Below are 21931 nucleotides of genomic sequence, written 5' to 3'. Positions count from 1 at the left end.
AAACAGTTTCAATTTGCTTTTTAACTGTGGAAAAGCTGATTTGACTATGGTCTACTACTTGGGAGAAAATTCTCTAGTTTTGTATTTTGAAATGATCAAGATTGAGATCCTTGAAAACATTGCAGGATTTCTATCTGCCCAGCAACAGGTTAGCAGAACAAAAAGAAAAAAGGAAAAAAAAGAATCAGGATAATTTGGCATCAAAGCAGGAAATATGTGAACCTGTCACTGTAAGCAGTCTCAAAGGGCAAACTGCTTTGCTGGAGCTAATTAACCTTAGGAAATAATTACATAAATATGCAAATGTTGTTTAGATAATTCCATGTGTTATCAGCTCAGGTAGTCCATCATAACTGCAGACCTTGCAATGCCTAGGTATTAGTATCTGGTGTAGTTGATAAGGCTTTGGTTTCTGCCTGCCTTCAGCTTGGTATTTAAGAATTAATGATGGCAATATTCCATTCATGATTTTAACCTGCATTTTGAAAGCTCCAGAAAACACTGTATATACTGTATGCACACTGCTTATCTGTGGACACTAATGGTTTGATTCATTAAAATGTTATATGCCTCGCTGGTCTTACTTGTCAAACAATGCTGTGGTGTTTGTTTGTTTTTTTAAAACAGACTAAAATAATATTGCTTAATGTGTAATATAACCCAAACAAGCTGACTAAATATGTCTCTAAAATGCCTCATTTTATATACAGAAAGTTTTCTTTGAATCTTGCAAAGGTCCTGTTGAAATTATCCTGGTAAAAGCCAGTAAACTTCACAATGGGGTAGTTTCAGTTATATTTTGCTCAAGAATAGTGGATACAAAAATGGATAGAGAAATGTTACAGGTGGGTAGCCGTGTTGGTCTGCCATAGTCAAAACAAAATCGAAAATTCTTTCTAGTAGCACCTTAGAGACCAACTGAGTTTGTTCCTGGTATGAGCTTTCGTGTGCATGCACACTTCTTCAGATACACTGAAACAGAAGTCACCAGATCCTTAAATATAGTGGGGGAGTGGGGAGGGGTATTACTCAGAAGGGTGGTGGGAATGGGTGATAGGCTGATAAGTGTGGAAAACCTGTTGACGACTCTAAACGGCTGCAATAGTCTTGCAGGGAAAGGCAAGGGGTGAGATGGCTAAAGATGGCTTTGTTATGTATAATGAGATAAGAATCCAATGTCTTTGTTCAAACCAGGTTTCTCCATGGTTTTAAGTTTGGTGATTAGTTGCAATTCAGCCACTTCTCTTTCCAGTCTATTTCTGAAATTTCTTTGTATTAAGACAGCTACTTTGAGAGGTGCTACTAGAAAGGTGCTACTAGAAAGAATTTTCGATTTTGTTTTGGATAGAGAAATGTTTTTCTCACTCATATAAGGACAGAACCTCTGGTTATCCCATCAAGCTAAATGTTGGGAGATTTCAGGGCAGAATTTGCTTCCACAAGGTGGGGTGATGCCTACCAGCTTTAAATGGCAATTAGACAACAAAGAGTCGGACATGACTGAACGACTGAACAACAACAGACAACTTCATAGAAGATTATGGCTTTCAGTGGCTACTAGCTATAATGGGCTATTTACTACCTTGCTGGATTCTGAATGGTAGATAATAGTAACATTAAAAAATCCATGTTCTTCAGATGCTAAAACAATCAGCTTGGCCAGCCAAACACTTGCCAGAAAAGAAAGGTACCGTATTTGTTAGAAAGCAAAAAGCAAGGTGGGAAGGCAAAGACAAGGTGAGATGGGCCCGGGCCTTAATATGTAGAGTTTCAAAGCTTAGTGTGACCATACAGAAGGTTCCTTCCTATGTTCCTGCCAAAAATTAAAGCTGAGATTCTCATATTTAAAAATAGGTGTTCCTTATTTGCTATTCTTGTTTGTTACTCTTCCCTATTTTATTGTATTCATTAAGCACATATCACTTTGTGCTACTGTGGCATCAAATACAAGGTAAGTGGGGCAAAACTGCACAATTTTCTGCTACAGAATCCTATAAAATTAAGCTCCAAGGCAGATAAGGAAAAGTACCAAATGGCAGTATTGTCTATTTTCCCTATTAATAAGAATTACCAGTCCTTCCTAGCAGCAAAATAAGCAGGTTCTGCTTAGGCCTACCTATAAGAAACCATTAATAATAATGTAAATATAATTAAACATGTCGTGTTTAAATGGTATATTTATTAATATCCCACCCTTAACTTGTCTGGTATAAATCTTGTGTTCTATAGAACATTCAAAAGTTAGAAATAAAAAACCTGCTTTTTTTCTGTACACTTTCCCTTAAATAACTAAAGTAATCATTAAATGAATATGCACTGTAGCTTTTAATTTTATGGATTTTATATGTGATCAAATAATCTTTTATTATTATTTTTTCTTAAATAATCCAAACTTCCCTTATCTTCCGAGTAGTCTTTCATTGAATTTCCAGCTCACTGGATTGACAGGTGTTCAATATCTAATGTCTGATAATTTTAATAGTTACTGACAGATAGTAAGATGTACTAAGTCTGCCTTCTCCTAGTAAGAGAACTAAAATAAAGATAATAATTAAGAATAAAGCTTTTAAAACTTATCACTGCATTAAATGACTTGTTAAATTCTATTCATAAAGTGTTAACTTGTTTCCCCCCCAAAAAAAAAACAGACATGAGATTTGTCTAATGAGGCAGGAATTTTAAAGTTTTAAACCTTTTGTGAAAAGAACAGGTTCATTAGATTGAACAAGGAAGACAAAGCCAGTAGTTACAGCTGCCTCCTTTCATCCACAAATTAAAATGAATAGGGATGGTTCTACCTTGCATTCTCCATCTCCTATGTCTCATGGGCTTTAGGTAAGGTAGACCCTGCATTACTATTTAGCTTCCCATAGCTGGAATTTAAAATGTTTCTGTCTACTTCTTATTTTTCTGCTACAGATTTTGGTAGAACCTGACATTAAGGTTTACCTCAGGCTGCTACCAACACTATATAATTCTCCTTTTTCCCATAAAGCTCTGAGGCAAGTTTTCTGCAAGTTGTTTCCCAAGTCTGGTGATGTAGAACAGATGATAGGGATCAGGTGCAGGAAAATACACAGTGCAACGACACCACTATATTAATCATATCATATTGATCATACAATATGAGTAAATGTTTGTTTCAGTGGGACAACTAACTATTGAAAGGAATTAGATGGTCTATGACCATTGTATTTCAGATGTAATAGGTTTTAAATGTTATCTTAAGGTGCATAATACAGAGGAATGTAAAACTAAACAATGATGGCTGAGAAAAGATTAGGGTAGGGTATGAATTGCAAAATAATTGTGGTTATCAGTTTCCTCCTGTTTTGTACTTGCCTCTGGTCAGTATGTTGCAGCTACAGTTCTTCATTCTTCCCACTCTTGTTTATTCTTTGATTTTTCTCTTCTTTCAAAGCTTCTGTTTCTTAAAAAAAAGCTCCCCATTTTATAACGTGCAAGTTATGAAGTTCCATTTTCTTCTGCATGTTAGGGAGGGGGTTGTGTCTGTCTTTAAAGAAGTGTGTGGTGCATATCTGCATATTTTTTCTCTCTTTTTAAAAACTCTTCTTATCCATTGTGTTTCTTGTCTATTTGGATTATAAGCCTCTTGGGCAGGAACTTTTTGTTTACTTTTTAAAAAAGCATCTAGTATATCTCAAGCTCCAAATAAATAAGCATGATCATAATTAATCTTATCTTCGCTTTCTAGGAAAATGGCTCTCCTGAAGAACATGCAATTTACATATGGGACCACTTTATCTCCCAATCAGCAGCTGAAAATGTTTTTTTTGTGGCTCACAGTTATGGTGGACTTGCATTTGTGGAACTGGTAAGTATTGCTGTTTGGTTATTCCTTATTTTATTTTGTTCACATAGTTGCAAAAGTGTTAGGTATTGTTGTTTTTAAGTATGTGGACTTAAAACCATATTTCCTGTGCTGTGCTATGCTATGCTGTTTGTATTATTATTATTATTATTATTATTATTATTATTATTATTATTATTATTTTGCTAAGTAAAACAAGGCTGGATAACCTTTTTTGACCCAAGAGCCACATTGACAGTCAGGCACCCCTTAAAGGGCCACATGCCAGCCGTAGACATAGGTAATGTATACATGCACATATATATGCACATATACATGCAGAACTCTCTTTCACACACTCATTTTTTCACATATACACACATACACAAGCAGCCATGCATACAATCTCACACAGAAACATACAAACATAGATGCACATACACAGCATTTCCATCCATCCAGGTCATTCTGTGCCAAGTAAAATATGACACTTCTTCCCACCCTCCAGTCTACCACTGTGCCGTAGGGTGTAAAAATGCAGGCTTTAATTTTTTATTTTTTTATTTATTAAATTTGTATGCCACCCTCCATGTGAAGATCTCAGGGTAGTTCACAATCTTCCAAGCCAGTCATGCCTACATCTACCTCATTTCCAGCTCCTCATTCTTTCTTGCTACTCCAAACCCCTCTAAACATATCACATTTCCTTCTCTTAGTAGGGGGGCAGAAGTGATGGCAAGAAAAATGGCCCTCTCCCCCCAGCTCATTCTCTTTCTTTCCCCCCTCCTTATCCCATCCTAATCATGGGACATGGTGTTTTATGGGACAGTTGTTTGTTTAAGAGCACCTTTTGTATTTACATAGGAGGATTGAGGAGGGGATGAAAAGACACTACGGTACTTCCCCTGTTCTTTTTACACACTCGCATGCTCTTGTGAAAGGAAGCGGGGAATGTTGTGGGAGGCTGCTATGGTGATGGCTTTGGATGGCGTAAAAGAAGTAATAGAGATAGGCAGGAAGAATCAGTGGACTTCTTCCCTCAGTCCTTGGATTTATTTGCTACATTTATATCCCACTTTTCTTCCTAGGATCTATGCGTGAACAGGGAGAGGAAGGATGTCCATGGGTTTGGAAACTCGTTTCTTGATTTGAGGGCGGGTCTTGTGAACCCCTGGGATTATTATTCAAGCTAGGCTCAGTTGAACTTTCACGACACCCATAGTAAAATCCTGCCCTTTATCTCTCAGACAATATTGGAAGGGCCTCCATTAGAGTAATGAGAATCAGAACAAGCTGTAACTAGATAGAATAGTGTGGGCGATTGGACATGGGACTTGTTTACATTTTGGAATTTTGATCCTACAGGCATCTAGAAAAGTTTTGCCCATTTTAATTGGATAAAAGGACTGAAAATACCTATATGGCCATTGGCTCATACAGTTTATTTCTCTTTATCTCAGACCTAATAAAATTAGCCCTTGTAGGAGTGTTAGTAATGTTCTCGCTCCTGAGAATTTGTAATACATTTGCATATCAGGATTTCCCCAACCTGCTTATACCTCCCCCTTGTCCATGGATGGTGTTATTTTTACTATGTAAGGATACATACACATTCAGTTTGCTGTTAATATATACAGTATAATATATTGATGGATTAGTATCAGCATTCTCAATTGACATGTCTTTTGTTCATGCATTTTGTCTGTGGGTATTTATACTGGAGAACAAAATGATGTGATATGACATACTGTTTTATTTTTATTGTATGTAAGAATGAATGATAAATATGTGGGCATTTGACTATTGCAGAAACTGAAATAGAAAGCATACTGGACCATATTGCTTTGCAATTCTTTGAAGTTGTATGGGTCTCACACCCTTTGGTTTCTATGCGATTGGGGAGGAAGCACTCTAGATATGTTGTGAGTGCACTTTATGCGCGCTGTAAAGGATTGCCAAGAGTGGCTCCTGTTGCTTTAGCACTTTTTGACTAGCAGCTTTAATGATGTAAAGAAAAGGATTGCTCTTTTGTTTTTAGACAAGATATTAAACATGCATGCGATGATTCCAATATTCAGTTTGGCTTTTTGCAAGTTATTTCTCCTGTGAATGAGTGTGTCGTGAGTTGCATAGTACAAGTATGAACAGTGCAATCATACACATGTCTCTGTGGCTTCCTCTCGGGTATGGGGGCATAGGATCACAGCTTGAGTTGTCCCCCGGGGCTGTGAAAACCTTACCTATATTTAAGCTTATTTGAGTTAGCTCAATACAAACTTGGGTTTCTTTCACTTGTTCTATTGGGCGAATGACAAACTATAAAACTACATTTTGTATTGTATTGTATTATGCTTGTGGCTGTGAAGCATTTCCATAAATAGTGCATATGTTAGGATGTGAGTGAAGTGGAAAGAAGGAGGGGAAAGAGGGAGTGAGATGGGGTAGATTCCAAAATCTGTTGGCAGTTTTGTGGGGAAGAAATGGCTTGATTTTAATTTTTGTTGGCATTTCACTTGGTAGGGCTAAACCCTGGTTGACTTAACGGACCAGCTACCACTGTCCCTAGCTATAATGAAAATAAAAAATGGCAATACACAAAAACAAAGTGTGTGTGAGAGAGAATTCAATTCATTTTAAAGTAAATGCTTTTCTAGACTTTTGTGTGTGCTGTGCAATTGCACCTAGTTATTGAGGGGAAATATTGCTTTCTTGTAGTGTCACAGTTGATATTAAGCATAAGACAAAGGAAGTTAACAACAAAAGTATTTTACCAAATCACATCTCTTATGTTTTGAAATTTGCAGCTCTAAACTGAGAGTATGTCACAATTTGGTTCAGTGCACATAAAAACAAGTTGAGAAACTTATCAAATGCCAAAAAAATAACAAGTGTCTAGATTCGAGGCCTTCTTTGAGCTTGAGCCCCCAGGCTAAATGGCCTTCCTGACCCCTGACCCTGACTACACCCATAGTTAATGGTATGAATACACCAGTTACATGGTAGGGAACCAAAATACAGTACACTTTTAACGGTCATTTATTTTTATTTTTATTTTGTTTCATAATGGAGATGGATGACATTATGAATTTTACATGTAGAGATGGAACTCCTGTATTGAAAATTGTTTTTAGTCTATTACTGCTTGGTAAATAAAATGAACTTTTGGTTTTAGAGATGATAGGAAAGTGATGCTCCTGTGATACTTTGTTTTCTAGACTTTGATTAGTATGTGGCACAACAAGGCAATGAATAAGAAAGATGTGCATTTGTCACATGGTTTCCCAATTTTTCCAGTGTTGGAACAAGTTTTCCTGTTTCAGAAAGCAATATGCTAATTGTTCTTGTTGCTTCACTGTTTCTCCAGCCGTGTATTGTGAATGATGAACAGAAAACAGAGAATTATCTGTCTACCTTCCCAAGTATTTGACTGACATGATCAGCTGTAATTTTTTACATTTTTATTACCCTTTGTAACCAGAAAATATTGTCTTGGCTAGTCAGTGCTACACACAAGTAAGCAGTAAAAAGACCTTCCACGTTTTCAAAAGACATTATTAACAATTAACTTTTTTAATGATACATATAATTTCCCCCATATATTGTAATGATTTATGTTTTTAGCAGACTGTTAATTTGTGGAACTCTATTGGCAAGAGATGTAACACATTCAGTTTGTTAATTCTTAATTTTAAAAATAGAAATGTTTGCCTGAAGTATTAAGATTCAAAACCGTTTTGAACTAAAGCTTCCCCTCTCCCTTTTCAGTCACTGGCTTGAGATGGCATGGCTAACAGATGACCAATGTGTCATTCCCATTTTGCTTGTTTCTCTTGTCACGCTGGTGGATATTTCTCCACTTTTGTTCTACTTTAATATGAAGCACACAGATGTTTCAGAACAAGATTTGACTTCTGACCTTGGGGCTTCTAGGGTCAGGGTACTCAGGGCCTGTGAAATTATCACAAGCAGAGCTAAAGTTTTTCTCCATCGCAGGAAGTAAGCAGTAAGTAAGAAGTTAAAAAGGAGCTTTGTCAGATAGACAAGATGGTCTCAGTAAGGGTCAGCTTCTGTAGTCTGCTATCTCTGCAGGAGGTGTGTGCATGGGAGGAAGAATATAATATATAGCCACTGGGACATCACATATCTATCACACGTCCAAAACTAGTTCTGAAGAATACATTTCACAGAAGATAACCGATTTAAGAAAAGATCTATACTATGAAAAAGAGTTTTAACAATGTATTTAATATATTTATTTGCTGTAGGTACAGGCAATCTGATTTGAATGATTGATAAATCAACTGTTGGAATACTTCACTTTTTCCAAACATTTGGCTTTTTTTGTCCTTTAAAAAACAGGAATGTTTATTGAGTGAAATATAACAGTGGGCTACAGTGGTTCTTGTCTTAAATAATTTATTTCCAAATAAATTATTTTTTGTAATATTTAAGTGCTGCTAAGGAATACATGCTCTTTTTCACTAATCCAATTCAAACAATCATTTCAGAAATGTAAGAGTCACCATGAAGTAACTATTGCACCTTAGAAACAGACATACAGAAATGTCACATGGAATAGAGCAGTGCAAACTGGTCCTTCAGTGAAAATGGGGGACTGCCCCAGCAACCTCACTGCTCTCTGTCACCCTAGCTGCTTCCCTTCATAATTGTATCCAGTCCAGTGTGTGGCACTGCCTGTCAGCTTCCTCCTCCTTAGTCTCATTTGATGAGTTGGAACTTTAGGTAGTAACCACGATGCTCAATAAAGTTTTGATTACTGAATCATTTTGCATAAAAAATAAACCTTTTATCTTGTATTTATTATACAAGACCCATGTAAGAGCAGGATATGCATTCATTTAAAACCTATGCACAGATAGATATAGTGATATTGTTATATACATCTAAGAAATACATATATAAAACCATGGTTTTCCAAGCAATATTGTTGCTTGAGGCCAGTTGCTTAAGAATTGGACCGACTTTGGTAAACCAAACCAAAGCACCCATCTGCAAGCTTTGCAGCTCAATTTCAAGTTAAGGTAACTAAATTGGAGCTCTTACATAGCAAGCGTTTAGTTTTGAGCTAGTTGCTTAATGACATATAATTTAATGTTTACCTAAGCAGGAGATGCCAGATTAGGACTTTCAGAGTAGAACAAGACTTTTAACCTATTTTGAACCTGTAGTGTGACAACCTGTAGCATCTGTTGTAGGAGTAGTAGTTCCTAGCTTGCTGTGTTTGGAATTCTGGTCAAAATGAATGCAAACATTAAAATAGTTATCTTGGCTTTCTTGGCTTCACGTTAATCATTCCAGTAAGAGGATGAGCACTTCAGTGGGGCAGGGGTAAGGGAAGAAAAAAAAAATAGTATATACTGTAAATGCAATAGTTAGCCCATACTACTCCATATTCTGTGTATCCAGAGGTTAATATTGTTGCTAACTAGAGATCACATGGACATAAACTTGAAATCAATAAAAAGCATGCTAAATCTTTTTGATTACACTAAATGTATCCATGCTTCTGTGCATCTTAGTGTTGCTTAGCTATTTGAAAAATATTGAGGAGTTTATAGTTGACCCATGTGTTATCTACCAATTAACATAATTATAAAGACACTTGGTATAAATCCTTAAATGCTGACTTGATAAACCTATTACATAAGAAGCTGAATGACTACCCACACTGCTGTGTGCTGCGCTTTTATATCTAATCCTCTGCTGAGTAGTCTTTCATGGCACAGACATGGTGGAAAATTAATGTAGTGCTGATAAAACTGGACTATGTTCTGTTAAGATTAAAGTGTTAAAAGAGAATGGAACCTCTTTTTCCCCAGTCTAACTTCCTTATATTATACAACTTGTATCATTTTGTATTGATATAAAAAGAGGAGACTCCTGATTTTTTATTTTATTTTGCTCCTTCATTCCACATTCTTTATATTTCTTACTATGGTCAGATTAACTGTATGTGTTAGCCAAGTCGCATTACCTCAGTTTATATTGATGGAGGATTTGTCCTAATATTCTAGGGTGTGGTCCAGTGGTGTATTGGTGCAGCTTCACAGAAATCAAAAGTCTAGTTTTCACCATTTCTCCTTCCAGTGAAAAAGCATATTAAAATACCCAAGCAGCTTAATGAGACAGTACACGATAGGGAGGTCTGTGTGTCTTTCCCATCTGCAAGTTGAGTTTCCTCTCTCTGTGCCATGCAACTTACTTGTGCTTCAGGTATGAGTAACTTGCCTGGCACCTGGAATATGTAAGGTTTCCACAGTTCCTGAAGTGTCTCTTCATACTATCTTTGCACATATCCATTTGCTCACATGCATGTTGGGAAGGTTTTAGAGACCTCTGTTAAACCTTGTATTGGATGGATTTTGGTAAGTGGGAGAGGATATATTAACTTAATTGACATCTTTAGTTCACATGAGTGAGGTTTAGACCTGTAGCATTTCTTGGTTAAAATATTACCATCCCTTTGCAGTGTAAAAATGGAAACTTGAGACTAGGCTGCTTAGCCTTAAATATATTTATCTAGACTGTTCCAGCAGTCTTGGATTCACCCTCTTTCCTCCTACAAAAATAATCAGGGACAGACTGTGTAGTAAGCATAAGAAAATATAACATTTACTCACATATAGGTCTTGCCAGGATTCAGCAAAGAACATTGCAAAATACGAGGCAGGCAGTAAATAATACTTAAATTTTACTTTCTACATACAGGCAACAACCACGGGGGTTGCATTCCTGACCCCCAAGTTCCCAAATCCAAAAACACATGATAGGGTCTGTCTTGACAATAAGATAAAGCAATAACCATTTCCCAAATCCCAAAAGGTGTCTGCCATGTCCCTGTTCCCACCCCAGACTTCCCTTAATTTGTTTAAAGACTACCTTACAAATGTGACTTGTACTTTTATTGGCTGAAAAGTTGCCAGCTGTCACTCCACCCAGCGTGAATAGGCTTTAAAATAGCCTGTGGCCAGGCAGCCTTTGCCCTCACATCAGGACCACTCACAATCCATCACAAGTTGGTCTGGGATCATCAGAAAATATTTAGTGGACCGCTTGCTCTGTTGTTACTCATGGGACACCAGAAGCTTCTTTATAAGTAACTAGGAAAGCACTTTTTATTTTCAATATTCTGCTTACCTGTTTTCCTCTTCCTTTATTGTTATTTTAGTTACAGGTAGGTAGCCGTGTTGGTCTGCCGTAGTCGAAACAACTAAAAAAATTCCTTCCAGTAGCACCTTAGAGACCAACTAAGTTTATTGTTTATTATTATTGTAATCTCCCATGTACCTTGCTGCTGAGTGCATACTACTTGGGTAGAAAAGTGGGATTTCGTGGGGAAAAGATCAGGATGTTCTGAATCTCAGAGTGGGGAGGGCATCTGTTGTTCCTCATAACCTCCAGATAAAAACCTGGCAAGCCAAAGGCCTACACTTTCTAAAAGACTTCTACAAAAACAACAAACCCATACCAACACAAGAACCACAAGACAAACTAGGGGACACCCAAATACCTTGGCTAACTCACTATCAACTACATGCCTTCTTAAACAATCCAGCAGTAAAATCAGAAGCCACTAGGCCCTTCACCTTCGAAAACCTTCTGATACCAGAGGAACATGGCAAGGGGATGGTATCCACAATATACAAAGTCCTACAAGAGATATACAAAATAGCTAAACAGGTATTAGAACTCACCTTAGAACTGGCCCTACTAGACATCTTCCAAGTTTCATAATGACCACTCACATTATACAGAGCTTATAACCCACCTACTCTCAGCAGCCAGAAGCCTCATAGCCAGACACTGGAGAGACCTGTCAGGAGTAAACATGGACCAATGGTATCAAATTGTATGGGAAAAGCCTTACTAGAAAAGCTAACCAATAGTCTGAAACTGACATGGACACAAATAGAAGAGGATGCCTTCACCCCAGTATGTCTCCCCTTTATCACATACCAACAAGACAACAAGGATCCACTGACAGCATACAAATCAATCTGGCTTACCTGTCCCAACAAGCCCTCCCCCCTCACAAATACAAACAAGCCCCACTGCAGACAACCAACCACACCCTGCCCCTCAATACCTCTCACTACCAAGGAAATGTAATAAATGAATAGAAAGAGACAATGACACAAAAGTTTACACTGACACAAAACCCGCTATGTACACTGTACATAAGCCTCACCACAACACCCCTCCTCTTCTTCCCCAACCTTATACTGTACTCAACACTAATGTCTCACAACAAATGTAACTGATTTGTAAGAAAGACTGTACAACCTGAAAGAGAGACAAAGCATGGACCAGGAAAATCTTTTAGTTGATAGATAGATAGATAGATAGATAGATAGATATTACCTCTGGTTACAAACTTAATTCCAGAGGTCCATTCTTAACCTGAAACTGTTCTTAACCTGAGGTACCACCTTAGCTAATGGGGCCTCCTGCTGCCGGTGTGCAATTTATGTTCTCATCCTGAGGTAAAGTTCTTAACCCGAGGTACTGCTTCCAGGTTAGCGGAGTCTGTAACCCGAGGTGTTTGTAACCCGAGGTGTTTGTAACCTGAGGTACCACTGTAGATAGATAGAGAGAGAGAGCGATAGAGAGATAGAGAAATAGATAGATAGATAGATACCGGTAGATAGATAGATAGATAGATAGATAGATAGATAGATAGATAGATAGATAGATAGATAGATAGATGATGGCTGAGAAGTGCAGGGGCCACTCTCTCTGAGTTCTTTTGGAAGTAATTGGTTTTACCTCCCAGAATTCACTCTGCTTGGGGGTTATAGAGATTAATAAGGTGTATGTTATAATTTTGAGATGTGACTGGCCTACTTTGCAAGGCAGTTGTGAACAGGGTCTGGAAATATAACATATATTTCTTTTCCAAGTCTCCATCTTGGAATATTTTTTCTTACTCCTCGAGCATTTTTAATTGAAGTACTGGAAATCTTTAGACCTCCATGAAAATGGTCAGTCAGGTACTTGATTATTTGCTTTTTCATACAGTTGGAAAATCTGATGCTTTATTTAACATGGAAAGAGTTTGAGCACACCGACTGTTTTAAAGGTGACACAGCTTAGTGGTGCTATAGTATAAAATGAAACGATCTTAAGTGAAGAGTTGGGTTTATGCTGCCATCCTAAGTTGTCATCGCATTTCCCATTTGAAATTTTAGAGTTTAGAGATCTGAAAATATTGTAGCATTTTAATACTCAGTTTCACGACAAACATTTTTATTTTCCTTGTTCTGTCTTTGGTCTTGCACCTGAGCTGTTAGTTACCAAGGTGCTATGTTGATAAGAGCTTGATTATGCTATATTATTTGTTTGGGTGTATCTCTCTTATATTTCTGCTCACCTAGCTGTTACTCCAATAGTATTCTTATATTTCAGTTCTATTAAAGTTGGAGGGTATGTTGATCTTGTTTAGAAACAAGATACATTTTAGGAATTTGTTTTCAAAATGAATGATTATTTGTAAAAAAAAAAAAAAAAAAGTGTGTGCAGATCTTCAGGAGAAGCATTATTTGTTACTATTTATCCTTTTAAATGAATTGTATTATTATATTTCCATTAATGCAGAAAGTGGTATGCCATCTAAGGTAAATTCAGCTTTACAAATATTTTATTAGTCATATTAAATATGTTTGATATATGTTGAAGGAAAAATAATTCCCTTCTTTCTTTTATATAACCATTAGCTCCATTGAAGACCCCTTTATAATGAGGATGCAAATAAATGGAAGCATATATTGAGAGTACATTTAAATCAAAGAGTCAAAGTTTTTTAATTTTTCAAATGTAATTAAAAGGCAATGATTCATTCCATTTCAAGAGGTACAGAGAAGTGTGCAGAAAGAACTGGATTTTTAAAAATCTGATGCTTTAAAAAGTTTTTATTCTCAGACCAATCTTGCTAAATTAAATATTTTAATGTCTTAATGTTGCTAAAATGATACTGATAGTTCATTGTTATGTTCTTTTAAAACTGTAATTCAGTTTGCCATCTTAATCTGTTGCTCTGTACAGACCTCCTGTAATTTTCAACTAGCTGTTGAAAATAACCTAGTTTAAGAGTTCAGCTGAGAACGTGAGGGATTCATCATTATATATTTACTGTCTGAGGCTGATATAGCTGTAAGGTTTTTCAGATCCAATTGATCTATTGCGCATGTTCCCTCCCTAGGTTGCAGGACGTGCTTCTATTTGCATAAGGCCCTGGGCAAGGTTCTTTCTTGCATTGATTGGCCTGTCCAAGGGAGCCTGATGTGTTCTTGCATTGATCACTTTGTCTTTTCTTGGAAGACAGTGTTACACTGAGTTCATCTCAAACATTCTAGGGAGAAGGTAAAACTTTACTGCAGATGTCTCAATTTTATTCAGATGTTCCTTTGAGTACAGGTTTGGTGTTTTTCTTCCAGGACACCTGTCTCTTTATTCTAATTTGAATATCTTTCTGCTTTTTGGTGTACTATAGCCTGCATTATATTGAAAGTTATGTGAAAAACAATTCCCAGCATGTATTCTATTTTTTTCCATATTATTTTGGTTCAAAATAATGCATTTTGCTCCTAGCAAAAATAAATTACATTTTCTTAAGGATTTAGAAGCCTAGATATGAATTAATTCTGTTTTTGTTGGTGTCTGTTTCCTCTTCCCTTTCTAACTGAATTTCTTCAGTTTGAAACATTGAAACGTTATTCTTGTTCTTTTTCAAACAGCTGTAGCATACAGTGGTAGATAGGGATCTCAGTATTGATGTAGATAATGTTTGGCTATCATGTACAAGTGAAATTGACAGTTACAAGTGGAAAATGCAACAGAATATTGCAATGTGAATTCTGTTCTTCAGGGCTCTATCCATTGCATCTCATTCCCCCCTGGTCCCCCTTCCCAAAACTATCAGTTAGCTTTCCATACCCACTGAGCATTCTCAATCCCTACTGTTTCATTTGGGATTTTTTTTCTCCATTTGGGTTTGTGGTGAGGGTCAGGTAGACTGGTGCTTAATTCAAATACATTAAAATCTTGGATTTCTCTATTTTCGGAGACAGTTCTTTTGACCCTGGGAACATTTGAAAATTGCCTATCAGTGTGAACCCAGAAATGACCTACCCAGAGAATGAGATAGTTCTCTCTACCCTTTTTGTATCTACCTGCCTTTTTTGTCATCCTCAATTTCCTGCCACTCCTTTCCATTCCTTCTCTGACATGGTTTTCGGGTTTCCCCCCTCTGTCAGTAATCATTTCATAGGGACTGAGCATAATAGGACATCCCTGACCCCACCTCCCCCCTTTTTTACTTCAGCAAGCTTTGAAGTTTCCCCAAATCTGCTGGTACCACCTTATGTGTGGATGTTGTTGTTTTGACTGCATAATTGGCATTAGAATGTATGATTATGTGTTCGTCTGGGTAAGAACATATTTTCCAACAATTTCCTTCTATACTTAATGGTGGCATAAAACTGAAGTCTTAATCCACAATTGAATGACACAAACCTGATATGAAATTCTGTTTTGAAAGTGTTTACTTGGAAACAAACCTGATATAGTCATAAGAAGAACCCTGCTGGATCTGATCAAGGGCCTATCTAGTTTTGCATTCTGTTCCCACAGTGGTCTATCAGTTGCCAGTGAGTCAACTTTTGGAGGCCTGTAGAAAGAACAATTGGTCTTACCTGAAGTGTAGATTTGTGAGTAGGGATGTTGGAGCCAATGGGATGGGTCATGCATGTCCTCCTGCCTAGCGTCACGTGACGAGGACATGACCCATCCCATTGGCTCCAGCATCCCTTGAGGTAAATCCTATTTCTTACAATACAATTCTGAACATCAACATTTAGTCAGAACCATACAAATCTGCTTGTAAGAGCCATCATCACTTAGTTGATTTTTCACATATCAGTTTTCACTGCTGAAGACTGTTGTGTTTTAAAAGTCCCTTATATCTTTGGCACTGGGAACTGCTGGACCAAGTACAAAAACCAACACTTAACACAGATCATTTTTGTGAATTCAAGTCTTAATTAATTGACAAAGTACATATCTTCCTATAGACCCCATTGCAAAAAGATGCCTTTTATCCTAATGCACATAGTTATACAGTATATAAGAAACAAGTGCATCTCATGGGCATTTGTATCCCGTTCAAGAATGCATTTTCATGCCTATTGGGTGTGGAATCCAGTGAGGTGTGAATGTTATGATCTGTTAATTTCTAATTTCTGTTCCTTCTAGGATGCAAATGCTTTCTGGTGGCTCTGAAATTTGTCATAAATACTTTAAATAGAACAAGAATTTTTTATTGAAAAATAAGTTGGAGAACCGTCATTAAAATTATCTTTTGTGACAATTCAACATAAAATACATAGAGCTTGATCCAGTCAAAGTTAAGCACTTTTCAAATCTAGTTTGATTAGAAAACATTAAAGCATTTTTTCATGAAATCAACAGAATTGCTTCATGATAACTATTTCACATTCCTATTTTATTCACATTTGTATTCTGATTTTGTGTCTTCATTTAAAAAAATGGAATTTATTTTAGGGAAATAGGGAATAAATAGGGAATTTTTGTAATTCCCATTTTAAAAAATAGAACTTGGATAAGTGTAATTCAGCCCATATGTATAAAATACCTCCATTATTATGCAAATACTGCATGAGCATAGCATATCCCAAGATGTCATTTGGCTATTAGGATCTTTAGAAAATGGTCTCTCAAGTCACAAAGCTCATATTCCTCAAGAAAGCAATATAATGCCTTAAAAGTACTATCCTTTTTCTATATGAATAATGAATGTAATAGGAAAAGCCATTATTAAAACGGGAGAATACATTGACCTGTGAGTTGTATGTGAAAACTGCAACTGCATTTCATATTAGTAGAAACTGCAGACAATTCTGCTGCAACTGAGCATACGAAAATATTTTGCAATAGTATGTAGTAAAAGAACTATCAGTAATTTTAGCTATCAGTATAAATATTTTTAATTGGAAGTATTGACAGACTATTTAATGTTTAGGCATATGATGATAATACATTCAGGTAATAAATATATTTGACACCATATATTAACTTTTATCATGTTTATCTTTGGCTGATTATATTTGTTAAATACAAAAATCATTTCATGAAGTTAGAAGCTATTTTCTTTCCAAAGTTAAAATGTATCTTTTAGAACAAACAGGCAGTCAAGCAATCCAGCTGTGATTCAGAAAATCAGAATTGGAAGAATTAATGACATCTCATTGTAGGAATAAGACCATACAAGTGTATGGTAATACAGAAGGTCTGCTTAAAAGTATTAAATTATAAAAACCTAAAATAAACTAACATTAGAAAATATTTAAGATTGCTCTGCCTCCTGGGCCTGGCGGGTGGATTGTGTAGTCCATTTTGAGGAATTCCTACAAAATTAGCATTTATAGTTAGGTGAAGTTAGGCATCAACTGTGTTGAGTTTTTTCACTCACATTTTCCCACTTAACGGATATGTTGACCCCACATGGATATTTGTTTGTGGTTTCAAAGGAATGCTTTGCACTTTACTAACTTCACAGGGCCAGTACAAACATTATGCTGGTGACCCCTTAACCAATCACTAGCGCTAAGCAATTGGGAGAGGGCCATGAGATCACACTCACATTCCCCTCTTCTTTCAGTGCAATTGCACTGGTTCTTTCCTTGTCTGTTTTAAGCATGGTTATGCATTAACCATGATGCGTGATAATTACGTTCCTTCTTAACCAGGGCTTGTTAACTAGCTCTAAACTCTATTTAAGTGGGAAGCTTGGCATTTTGAAATGGTTGATATCAATGCCAATGTAATATGTAATCATGGTTAAGGGTGGGGGAGGTAATCCACATAGAGGAGGAGCTAATATATGGAATATACAATCCTGGGTCTGATATTTAAAAAATGAAGTTAAGGCATTACCAGTGTTATGTCTATACCACTCCATAAAGGGTAATGACAGGCATCCTTGAATTTACAGCCAGAAATACTTTATTATTAATAGTTTTTGTATAATATCAACATGTAAAACATCTAGGGTTGAATACAACTAAATTATAGGCAGAGTCAACCCATTATGTCCATTGATTTCAGTGGATCTGCTTAGTTCAATTCATTGCTTTATAGAGGACATATATTTGTATATATTGCCATAGAGAAAAAATATTTCTGCATTTGAGATATTATTAGCTGAGTAAAAGGTTATAGGGTGATTATTTTTTCTCCATGCCTTGCAGTGAAACAGTCATGTTTGATTGTCTTATTGTGATAAATATGATGTTCAGTGCTTTGTACCCAAAAGCAGTTGCTTTGTCAATCATATTCAGTATCATGTCTCTTGATTAATATAAAATTAATTACGCGAGAATGGTCTATTTAAAACAAACAAACAAACATTGCATCATACTCTGAATACTTTGGTTTATTGCTTGATGAAATGTTGTTTCAGTTTGCTTAAACTTTTATATTGGATTAACCTGGATTATACACACAGTTGTTCTTGAATGTACATTAAGCCATTCTTATTTGTCTTTATATTTAGTTTACAGTGATCCGAAGTTAATAGAAAGAGTTGCACTGCTTATTACAGTAAAATGTATCTATTTCACATGGTTGTGGTTTCTATAGTGTAGATGCATAAATCCCTGATATCTCATGACCCTCTTAGATTGCAAAGTTTTACTCCATATTTCTTTTCTCTTTCTGGAAATAAATGAATAAACATGTCTGTATTATTATGATAATAATGCAGACCCGAGGTGCATTGTCTTGAATTATATTTCATATGTGGCAAGTACAGTTTTGTGTCGTTAAGACATTCAGTTACAAGTCAAGTTCCTGCCTGTTTAATTATGGCCACAGTATTTTGAACAAGGGAGAAACAACTAGATAATTACTAGAATGTTCAGGAGGATTGCATGAATCTGGTAGAGCTGAAGATACACACCATGTATATATAGTTAGTGGGAAAGATTAAAATTTAAGTGTAGAATATATATATTTTTAAGACGGCTTATTCTGAAATCATCTTAATTTGCTTCTTAACAATATTTTAAGCAACATTCTAGCCCTTCATAATTGAGTAGGCACCTAGTACTTAAGAAATAATAATTTATGAAAAAAAATCAAAAATAACTATTAGATACATTCTTGCCGTTTCCCTCCTGCCACCAGCTTTCTAGCTATATATCTGTATACTCTCATTATAGAGTGTGTTTGGAAAATTCTTTGAATTCTTAAACAGTTTTAGGACAATAATTGTTATAACATCAAAGGCCTATTGATGCTGTTAATGCAAAAGGTGTCCCTCCCTATTTCTGCCTGACCCTTTACACAATAGTATTCTTCTTGCAATCATTCCAGCTGCATCCCCAGTGAAAGTTTATGTTCATGACTGTGAGCAGCAAGTGGACGCTTTACACTCTTTGCGGTATAATGTGAGTGAGTTTCTCATCGCAAAGCAAAGCAAAGCATAGTTATTTGTGTAAAATAGCAGATAAGCTTGATTAGCCTCAGAGGGACAGCTTCAGAGGGATTTAACTGTCCCAATATGATACTGTCCCAATATGATACTATACTATATTGGCTGGCATTTAACGTGTATGACTTGGGACTTTATTAATTTTCTAATATGGAAATCAAGGATAAGTGTGTGTGTGTGTGTGTGTGTGTGTGTGTAGGTAGGTAGATATAGATAACAAACACACATATATTACAAATTATGTATTGATATGCTAAGGAAAATAGTAAACCTCTCATTCTCTGATTAGTCTAAGCTATTCCACTGCAACACATCTGATAGTTTTTTAACACTACAGCTTGTACAGCTGAAGTTCTCAAAGCAGTATGATACATATACCATAAAACAGTTTGTAAATCAAGGCAAGCACCATATGCACATTATTCTAGACTCCATTCAGTATCTTAAGAACAGACATTCTGCAGAAGCAGTCTCCACCATCCTTCTGATGGTGAAGAGAATGAGCTATATAGGCTTTAATGCCCCTGTAAAAATATTACAGCTTTGTAGTTTACGTAAGTAGCACCCCTTTTCAGAACAGTTATTCAAGACGGGGTCCTGATCATAGCAATATCCTTCCTGGTAATAACAGTCAGTCTTGAAAATATGATTTGGGATGCAGAAGAGATGTAGTTCTCCTGGCCCTAACACAAACATTCCCTCATCTTCACATCATGCTAATAAGCATGCATCAAGCTAATCTAATTAGAAGACTTAGAATAAAGATATGAAAAGGGTATAAACTGTGACAGACATTACAAAGTATCTTAAAGGCTTCGCATAGGAATTATGTCAATACTAGCTGTCTTCAGTATGCAGTAGAAGGGGCAACATTCAATCAGTGACACAATTTTTTTCTATAATGTTACTGATTAAAAGCATTAATTATTTAAACTTATATTTATAGTTTTAAAGTTTCAGTTTCACACAGTATATAACTGCAAATTCATTTTTGCCACCAAATGTACACTTGCTGAGGAGCTCAGACCTCTCTAGTTCCCTGAGGAATCTTTCAATGTAAAAAACACAGTTGCAAGCACCTATTTGTTGCATTTATGCCTTACATTTTTGGAAATACCTTTAAAATGTCATGTGAGAAGAGGCACACAGTGACTTCCTTATCCAAGCATACAATAGAAATTCTTGCTTTTCATTTAGTAATGATGTACTGAATATAAGTCAACTAAAGTTTCATCAACAGTTTTACTTAATAGTTACTATGAAGTGTGTAAATACGTAGGTACTGTCACTTTAAGCATTAATGGCTAGCATTTTATCTACTAAAGTAATGCTTTTTGTGTGTATTCCATTTTAAACATTAATTTAAAATGCACATTGTAATCTTTTCATAAAGGGCTAATTATTTCCTTTTTAAAATGCAAGGATAAGAGTGAATGTCTACTAATGCTTTAAATGGAAGACTGCAAACATGTGATCTGAATTCATTTCAAAAGAGTTCTGCAGTTTTAATGGAAAAACACCAGTTTGTCAGGCTTTCTATTAATTTGTGGTCCATTTGAAAAAATAATTTGACATACATGACTGTCTTGTGCTATCTAAAAGTTGTCTCTTCTGAAAAAGTCCCCCCCCACACACACACACATTATGTTTTTATGGGGGGTTGTTTGCATTAATTGCATTCCCTTGCTAATGAATTTGGGTGGTGTTCCATATTTATAGAATAACTTGTTTACTCTTTTCAGTGTACTTGGGGAAAAGTATTTTTTAAAAACTTAAGACAAGATTACATTCTTATTTCCTATTAAAGGCTTGTTCACTTTTAGTGAAACCTGGCCACTTGGGGTATATTTTTAGGAGAGGGCTATAACATATTACTTATGTACCCGGTCATTCTTACTGAGATAATTTGCTGGAAGGCATCAAAATTAAATTATAAAATTTTGACATCAGACCCCAACAATGTCTAAATAGGGTTAACCCCCAATTAACAAAAGAAAAGGAGAAAAGTCAGAACATTCATTACAGGTTTAATTATAATATCTGGTTGATTCAAAACCTTCTTACTATGTTCTGGCTATTCCAATTTAGTCATTCAGGCCATGCTGCCTGTATTGTGTATTCAGCAATCCCTATTAGACATCTTCACAGTGAGTGATTCTGCTGGGCTTTCTGACACCCGCTTTCATGCATGGCCTGCTATTCTGTGTGGAAATGTTTTTTTTCTGAGCTGCCTGGAACATTAAAGACATCTTGGCCATGTCAGACTCTTGAGTGAGAGTGTGTGCGTGTGCATACTTTGTATGAGTATACCGCATATGTGTATCAGTTACTAAATGTAACTTATTATAATTTTTGTGTTAAACTTATATGTTTGAATATATATTTGCAATAAGTTTTTTGCATATAAACATTTTGCATTGTATTTTTAATTAGAGATCCCAGTGAATGGAGCTTACCTTTATTCTGATTTCTGTCTGTTGTAAATGACACTAGGGGGCACTGCTTATCCTCTATTGTAGATTTCCTTTGGGACTGTGAGGAAAAACTCAGCTGATTTCTGTAATCTTACTTTAATTAACAATGGTATTCTT

The 21931-nt window shown here is 36.0% G+C and overlaps 1 protein-coding gene across 7 annotated transcripts in view; it reads left to right on the top strand.

Annotated features, from left to right (window-relative positions):
* The window catches only part of FAM172A (family with sequence similarity 172 member A), a 223663-nt gene that overhangs the window by 97061 nt on the left and 104671 nt on the right, over positions 1 to 21931 (top strand). For all 7 annotated transcript variants that reach the window (XM_033163658.1, XM_033163663.1, XM_033163660.1 and 4 more), the window contains one exon: positions 3716 to 3835. In XM_033163658.1, the coding sequence (XP_033019549.1) occupies positions 3716 to 3835 (120 nt within the window). The remainder of the gene's footprint in view (positions 1 to 3715; positions 3836 to 21931) is intronic.

The sequence above is a fragment of the Lacerta agilis genome, chromosome 11, assembly GCF_009819535.1.
Source record: "Lacerta agilis isolate rLacAgi1 chromosome 11, rLacAgi1.pri, whole genome shotgun sequence".
Lineage (NCBI taxonomy): Eukaryota > Metazoa > Chordata > Lepidosauria > Squamata > Lacertidae > Lacerta > Lacerta agilis.
Note: the sequence above shows the minus strand (reverse complement) of the source record. Positions and strands in the feature narration are given on the sequence as shown.